The 8,336-nt window shown below is 54.1% G+C and overlaps 1 protein-coding gene across 1 annotated transcript in view; it reads right to left on the bottom strand.

The window, feature by feature from the left end:
• Positions 1 to 354: 354 nt before the first annotated feature.
• TRIM8 (tripartite motif containing 8) overlaps positions 355 to 8,336 on the bottom strand; it is a 13,886-nt gene continuing 5,904 nt past the window's right edge. Inside the window, exons 2-6 of the mRNA XM_077748398.1 lie at positions 3,997 to 4,092; positions 3,409 to 3,642; positions 2,583 to 2,614; positions 2,329 to 2,444; positions 355 to 1,975 (exon numbers count right to left, since the gene is read on the bottom strand). Of these exons, the coding sequence (XP_077604524.1) occupies positions 1,368 to 1,975; positions 2,329 to 2,444; positions 2,583 to 2,614; positions 3,409 to 3,642; positions 3,997 to 4,092 (1,086 nt within the window). The 3' untranslated portion in view covers positions 355 to 1,367. The remainder of the gene's footprint in view (positions 1,976 to 2,328; positions 2,445 to 2,582; positions 2,615 to 3,408; positions 3,643 to 3,996; positions 4,093 to 8,336) is intronic.

Raw genomic sequence — 8,336 nt, 5'->3', positions numbered from 1 at the left:
GACTGAAGGAGGTAATTTTGCAAGACTCATAGAAAGGTCTTTCTTTCTTTGTCTGTCCTAGCTGAGAACACGCTGGCAGAACCTCAAAGAGATGCCAGGGCCTATGCAGCAGGGGGCTGGGCCTGGGAGGCCCTCACTCAGCAAATATTTGTCAAATGAACCCAGGGCTCGGTCCAAGAGTGGATGTAGTAAGTACCTGACAAATTGACATTCACAGGCCTGGAACAGTCTAGACCGAGCACAGAATCAAGGCAAGGAAGGCAGGGGCTTCCACCCCTCAGTGCCCTTTCTTGGACCAACACCTGAAAACTCCAGGCATGGGGGAGTGGGTGGGGTAAGAGGCGAGGCAGGGAGTGGGACTGCGCCATTATGTTTATTAGAAGGTTGGATTTCGGTGTGTGCTCTAGACAGATTACAGAATAAATACCTGCGCCTTGAGAACAGGAAGTCCACGATTCATACAAAGTGCTCACTACAGGAAGTTGCTGTGTCAAAATCCAGGCAAAGACCCAACTCAGGGCAGCCCCTCCTCCCCCACTGACCTCAACAAGGGCTGTGCTATGTTTTTTTATTTTATTATTTCTTTTATTTCTCTTTATTATTATTAATATTATTATTATTTGCTTTTGCTGTGGTCACTATCATTGGCAAAGTTCCTTTTCCCCTTTCCTGGACATGGGGTTCCTGTCTTTAAGATTCCACTCTGAGGCTGAAGGTGCCAAAAGCTGCTTGAGAAGTGGCCTTTGAACTCCATCTGGGAGGATGTTGAGAAGAAGGAAGCAGGAGAAATCATTCTTGGTTTAAAAAAAATTAAAAAAAAAAGAAAGAAAGAAAGAAAGAAAGAAAGCCCACAATCTACAGGTCATTTCTTACTCAGTCAGTGATCAAACTGCCCAAAAGAAAAACAGAGGAGAAACAGGCCAGTGGGCACTGGTCCATCCTCCCTGGGCTGGGTGAGGAGGGTTGGATCCCCCAAGGCTTTAGGGGAAGCTGAGGCTCCTACCAGCCAAGGGGGTGGGAAGGGGAAGGAGTGGAAGAAAAAAGGAGAGACAGAGAGAGAGAGAGAGCTCCATGCCTTGAAGCAGATGCTTTCCCAACTCCAGGGCCACCTGCAGCCCAGCCCAGGCCAGCTCTCACTGTCACCTTGGCCTCCATGAGATTCATTAAAAAAAAAAAAAAAAAAAAAAAATCAAAAACAAAGCCCAAAACAAAACAAAATCCAAAAGGAAAAGACTTGGGGGTCGGGGAGGTGAAGGAGGAAGGGAGGGAAGACAGGAAGGTAGAAGGGCAGGTCTCTGGATGCATAATTCCCGAGCCACTGGGGGCTAGGGGGGAAGATTCCCCAGCTCCCCACTGCCTGCGTGGCGTTAGCTCGTCACGTAGTGTTTGGTGGACGGCTGCCCATACACCCTGTAGAAATCCTGGTGGCCAGGCTGCTGGGAGGCGTCGAGCCAGTCTCTGACCGCCAGGCCAGGAAGGGACTGGGGGACGGAGGGTGTGGGCGGGAGCGGGTGTGAGTACTCCTGCGAGGGCACTGTCCAGGGAAAGTGGCCGGAGCGGGGGTAGGGCTGGTGGCCACCATGGTTGGCCACGGAAGAACAGTAACAGTTGTCCACAGAACAGACGAGAATCTTGCGGCCGCCATACTGGGGGAGCATGGGCTGCTGGGTGGCGGAGCCATTGGGATACTGTGATGGGGGGAACACAGGACTTGAGTGCACTGGTTGGGCGCCGCCCGGCAGGGCCACCAAGTGCTGCGTGGAGCTGCAGGGCCCCAGGGGCTGCCCTGACTGGCCCTCGCCGCTGGCTGTGCCTGCTGCCCCATATTGGCTGCCCACAGGGCCTGACGACGTCTCTAGGAAACTGGCCTCAGGGAAGGCCGTTGAGTGCTTGCGCTTTTCCGCCCCAGAGCTGCTCACGCCACAGGGGTACAGGGGGACGCTCTGCAGGAAGGGTACCGGTGTGCTGAAGGGGCCTGTGGAGAGTTTGGGGCAAAAGTCGCCAAAGCTCCCATCCCAAGCAACCCAGGTCTCCTCTCCCCACTTTCTGTCTATAGGGTCAAGCTCATTACATCATGCACCATCTTGGTCAGTGCTGACTACTCCATTAGCAGGTAGATACCATTATTATTCCCATTGTATGGCTTGAAGAAACTGAAGTTTAGGGAGGGGATGTGGCTTTTCCCAAGGCCCAATAGCTAGAAGGGGCAAAGCCAGGGTCTGAAGAAAAGACTATCTGACTAGGCCATGCTGCCTCTCAGAGAGAAGGCTCTAGCATTTACCCCTGCCCAAAGGGCTCTCTCCTTTCCATTGAGGATACCACCCTCACCTTCTAGCATCTTCCGCAGCTGCTTCTCCTTCTTGGCCACCTCATTCAGGAAGAGCTTGGAGTTCAGGTGGCCGATCTTAGGGGGAGAAAGGCTGCTGCCCGTGCAGGTCTGGGTCCTGGGGGCAGTGGACGGGGCATCTGCTGTGAGGAGGTATCACCGGTGAGCCTGCCCTACCTCCCCCCATTGGGCCTGGCCCTCCCTGCCCTCCCCCAGATGTGTTCGTTCCCCTGGGGGCTGGTGGCCATCTGCTCACCTGTCCATTAGGATTTTCACAGACTTGGTGTTCTAGGGGGAGAGAAAAGGGTTAGTCAGTGGGAAACGCAACACGGGAGAGCGGGCCTGCCCCATGCTCCCTCCCCCCTAGGCAGGGCTGACAGGCTGATTGATACCCGCCAAAGTATGGTAAGGGCCGGGGGAGGAGGGGTGGTCTTCCATTTCTAGAAGAATAGCTAACGTTTATTGAGCACTTACTATGTGACAAACACTGAAAGTGCTTTCTTTACATCCATCATTTTATCTACACAACTACCCTAGGAAGGTGTTCTAGGCACTCAGTCCTTTATCCGAAATCCTTGGGGCCAGATGTGTTTTGGAATTTGGAAACTGCTGGATTGTAGAAGGGAGATATGGTGCCTGTCCCTTACATTACATATTATCCCCAGTAGGACACCACCATCCAATACGTCAATGTTTCCGCAGCAAAATGTTTGAATTCTTGTGTCAAGCAAGATAAATAAAGCCAACATGAGCTCAGGTCAATTTTTTTTTCTGTTAAGTGAGTTGTCAGAATTTTTTCTATTAGTTTTCAGAGATTTTTAAAATTTGGAATTGCGGATAAAGGATTGTAGGTCTGTATCATCAACCCCCATTTTATAGGTGAGGGAATTTAGGCACAAGAAACATGTATCCCCAAGCTCACGGAGCTAGAAAGAGCAGAGGAGGAGGGTTCTGAATCCATGCAGGCAGGCTCCAAAGCCCTGTGAGCACAGTGGTCGGGGAAACCGGTTGGGAGCAAAGAATGGCAGACTCCATTTGAGGAACGACCCGGATCCCACCGGCCGGTCCCGGTCCCAGCGCACCTTCATGAAGCTGACATCTTCTGTCTTGTCGAAGAGCAGCTGCAGGGAGCCCAGCAGCTTCTTGGCCTCCTGCATGCGCTCCCCGAGGTGCAGCGCCTGCGCTGCGTTCTCGCTGCAGAACTTGGCCTGGGCCTTGTCCAGGACCTCCACCGTCTGCCGCAGGTCCTCGTCCAGCAGCTGGTGTAGCTTTTCATACTGCAGCCGCACCTCCTCCTTCAGCTGGCTCACCTTCTCCTGCGGGCACGGGGGCAAGAGTGGGCAGGCAGTGAGCGCCAGGGGCCTCTGGCTGCACTTCTGCCTGTCTCGCATCCTGGGCGAGGGAGTCTGGGACCCTGAATCCCCAGGCTACCCAGGGCTCCAGGGGGCAAGATCTGAACTGCAAATTCCCTGCGGGTAGCACAGGGCTCTGGGCCAGCTACCCCTGGCATCAGTGGGGGCTCAGCAACGGACAGTTCACTGAATAACGGGCCAAGGGAATCTGGCACAGAGTCGACCACACAGTAGATCCTAGCCGGAACAGGGAACCGGCCCAACGCCCTGCACCCAAGCCGACCCACCCCATACCACAGGCTTGGGCTTGGCTACTACCTCCACCAGGCGCTTGTCGGACTCGAGTTTGTACAGCTGATCCTCAATGTCCTGCTCTCGTTCCTCCAGACGGTCCTGCTGCTTCATCAGCATCTTCTGCAGGGAGAGGTGGGGAAGGGGTGTCAGAGGAGGCTGCAGCTCTATCCCTTACCAAGGATGGGTGAGCACCATCCTTCCCGCTACAGACCAGACTCATCCTATAGATTCTTTGACTCTGATGACCTAAATTTCTGCCATCCAACCCTTTCTGGCCCCCCATGCAATCCCAGGGGCCTGGTGACAGCTGTCTGGCAAGCCTGTTCCCAGGAACAGAAAGCCTGGAATAGCTTCCCACACATAACTAAACCGTGAGCTTTCTGAGGGCAGGGTCAAGCCAGCCCCTGTTCTAAGTGCTTTTCCTACACAGACTTATCTAATCATCCCAGTAATGCTGTGAGTTAAGCACTATTATTATCTTCATTTCAGAGAAGAGGAAACCAGAGAGATTAAGCAATCTGTCCAAAGTCACACAGCTAGGATACAAACCTAGGTGATCTGGCAGTAGGTAGTTCTTATACAAGTCATGCCACTTCTTTCTGGGGAGCCCCATCTTAGAGATGAGGACCCTAAGATGCAGAGGGACAAACAGCCTTCCAAGATCATCCCGGCCCGTTGGCCTAGTCCAGAGATCTCACCCTATACTTGCCTCACTTGCACTTGAGGGTATCAAGGGCAGCTACCCCTTCCTTTGATCTTGACACCAAGAGCCAGGCCTCTGAAGTCCTTGCTAGCTCCCTCAGCCTCTCATTTGGACCCAAGTGGAAGGGAGACCCTGTGGCTTGCTTAATAACCTGAGGCCAGTCTACTGGAAAGTGCTGGATGAAGCTGCTATTCTCAGCCCTTGATCTCCTGTCTCCACAATCCTCTCCTCCCAGCCCTGTCCACCCCACCTCTTCCATCCACCCTGTCATCCTCCCTTACCACACATGCTTCTTCAAACACGGTCTCTTCCTGCTCAAGAACCCTCCATTACTCCCTCCTTCCAATACTTTGGCAATGACGGCTCTCTTACAACTTGACTTACCCAGCCAGGTGGGCTGGCATCCTGTCCCCAATTCTCTGTGCACACTTGGAATCCCTGCACCCTGCTGATGTTTTTCTACAGCCCACCAGTGCCCCCTTCCTCCCTCTGTCCATCCTTCAAGGCCCAACTTAAGGCCCACCCCCTAGGAAACTTTCCATGGCCCCTGCTGGAAGTCTGCACAGGACAGTCCCTGTCCTTGCCATGCAGCGGGGCTGTCACATTGCGCCTTCCCTCTGCAGCTGTACTGTCCAGTATGGTAGCAGCTAGTCACATGTGGCTATTTAAATTTAAGTAAATTAAAATAAATTAAATTAAACATCAGTTTTTTAGCTGTACCAGCCTCAGTGTGAATGCTCAATAGCTATATGTCACCAATGGCTAATGTTCTGGCTAATATTCTGGACACTGTAAATACAAGACATTACCATTATCACAGAAAGACCTATAGGACAACACTATTCATTTTTAAAAATCATTTACTTATTTATTTTATTTTAGAGAAAAGAGGAGAGTGTGAGCGGGGGAGAGGGGCAGAGAGAGAGAGAATCTTAAGCAGGCTCATGAGGGGCTCAATCTACAACCCTGGGATCATGACCTGAGCCGAAATCAAGAGTCGGATGTCAACCAACTGAGCCACCCAGATGCCTCAGGACATTATCCTGTAGTCTGCCTCTCAAAGTTGGTCTGATTCCCTGCAAAGCTCCGAGCCTGCTGAAAATAGGGTTTTGCTGCTGTCTTTTTCTACCTCCCTTCTCAGTCAGGCAACAGAGAGATCCCAGCACTTGACAGATGCATAACAGGTTGACTGAATAAAGCCATGGTTTTGCCCACAAAATAAGGTTTCCAAAGCAAGTTGCATAGAACCTAGCTCACAGTGAGTGTCCACTCAACAAGGAATGGCTCTTTTTCTTCCTCTGCGGGGGCCTCAGAGTGACCCTCATGTTTGACCTAAAACCCCCATTCCCACCCGCACCCAGCTGGTTTTCTCAGAGACAAGCCACCACCAATGCCTTCCTCACTCCTCCGACCCATTTTACATTTGGGGAAACCAAGGCCAGCAAGAGAGTTCAGCAACCTCGCTGTGAGTTGCTGGCTGCCCTGGAAACAAAAACCTGGGGACAGGGGGCAATGGCGGGGGGGAGGTTGAAGCTCTCAGATTCTTAGCTGGAGAAGCCTGGGGCACTGCCTGCCCCATCAACTTGACCAATGACCTAGGGCAGGACCTCTAAGAACCAGCCCCAGGAGACCCTGTCCTGTCCCCAGCACTTTGCCCTCCAAGCAGGTCCCCACACCGACCCAATATGCACTGGGGTCAGCAGCCAGCTGGCCTGAGAGTCAGAGCCTGTAAGGAAACAGCTGAGTGGTAGGGGAGGAAAGAGGTAGTCATGCATCCTCCCTGCCGGTGAAACTGCCCGCAGCTATAGGAAGAGGGTAGCAGCCCCCCAGATGTATCTCAGATAGCAGGCCATTCTTGCCTTCCCAATGCTCAGGATATGGGAAAGCCCAGCCCCCGCCCCACTCCATCCCATACATCTGTGCACTATGGTCTACCTGTCCAGCTAATTCTGACCAAACCCATCAGTATCAGATAGGGGCACACCTGGGGCTAAGTCCCAGCTGAGGAGCAGGAAAGAGGTGGCCCCAAGGTAGGTTCCCAGCCCAATCTCCCTCAGAGGACTGGAGTGGGGGCTGTTCTACTCCCACCCTTCGGAGCAGTGGGAGGCCCCTCTCCCACCCCTCTGGAACCCTTCAAGGAATTCATGGCTGACTCCTCAGGGAAGAGCCAAAGGAGGCACCTCCTGTCCAGTCCTAGGGGTGGAGCTCAGCCCCGGCCCTCTTCTTCCAGACTTTTCTCAGAGCCTTTCCTGGCAGTACTTCTACTTCTGGGACACTGCCTGCCCAGAGCCCTCTGGGGTGGGAGCCCAGTCCAGGGTTAGCAAAGGCAGGGGCCACACACTCTTTAGCAGGTGGCTGGGTTTCACTTCCCCTCCCCCAGCTCAGAGGACACTGAGCTCCTGTCTCTGCTGCAAGGGTAGGTAGGGGAGGGGGCAGGAACGGGAAGGAAACCGGCCAAGGGTTGCCAGTCATAACGGAGGGCTGGGAGGGGCGCCTGGGGACCCACGCTGGCCAGGCCAGCTCACCCTTGCAGGGACGGCCCTCCCTTGGGGCCAGATGATCTTAATCCTGCCACAGACAAAACCTGGGGGAGGCAGAGGACGGGAGGATCACTATTACCTCAGGCTCTGGAAACTGGGGGAAGGGAGGGGAATATTCACTTGTTGCCTCTTCATCACCCCTCTTCTCAGTTCCACCAAATGACTGAATCAAGTTGCTGAGGAGCCAGAAGATGGGGGCAGAGGAAGCAAGGCCTACTTCCCTCCCCACCACGGGCAGCCTCTCTCCATTCCAATGTCCAGGGAATTGCTGAGAGCTGAGGCCCCATTTCCCATCTGGGAAAAACCCACAGCTGAGAGACAGGACCAGATCTGCCAGCTTGATTCAGAGCATGGGCTCTCAATGCAGGGGGTAGGGATGGGGGGGTGGGGGGAGCAGGGCTCTTTCCAAAACCCTCCCAGCCCCCAGGGAGTCACCTGGACTGTGGCACACTTCAAGAGTGCAGTGCGGGAGCAGAGCGGAGTGGGGAACCGGAGTGGGGAACTGTGGCCTAGAGGAGCAGCGCTGGAGGGACCAGGCCTCCAGCAGGAAGGAGGGGGGTCGACAGGCCGAGCTCCACTCAGCAGTGCCTGTCCCTTAGAACCTAAGGCCTTTTGGGGTCTGCTCCAGGTCCCGTGAGGGCAAAAACATCAAGAAGACTTGGGGGCACTCCATTCCCTTCCCATCATACCTGACGGGTATGAGAACAGGCCCCAGAACATCCTGCTCCTCCTACCTGTGGCCCAGTGTTCTAGACTCTCTGTCTTGAGCTGCTGCCTCAGATGCCTCTCCCATCTCAGAGAGGAGGCACTCCTAGCTCCTTACATTCCTGCCCCAGGAAAGCCTCACATCCCTCTGGAGTCGGACTGGTCAGGCCCAGCTGGCATTTTTGATGCCAGACTAGACTGGGCAGGCGGGTGAGGCCATGGGGACTCTGGGCTGCATACAAGTTAATAAATAATAATACTAAAACCCTCAAGTCAACCTTGAAGAGAAGCAAGGTCAGGAGGGAACAGGGCCCCAGGGGTTGGGCCAGAGGCAACCCCTGTCTGAGGTTTTCAGGCAGGGCCAGTGCTGGATCCAGCAGCTCCTGTGGTGTGTGGGGGGGTTGGGGGGAGTAATG

Source organism: Crocuta crocuta, unplaced genomic scaffold, assembly GCF_008692635.1.
Source record: "Crocuta crocuta isolate KB4526 unplaced genomic scaffold, BGI_CrCroc_1.0 scaffold619, whole genome shotgun sequence".
Classification (NCBI taxonomy): Eukaryota; Metazoa; Chordata; class Mammalia; order Carnivora; family Hyaenidae; genus Crocuta; species Crocuta crocuta.
The sequence above is the reverse complement of the archived record's forward strand: the minus strand, read 5'-3'. Positions and strand labels throughout refer to the sequence as shown.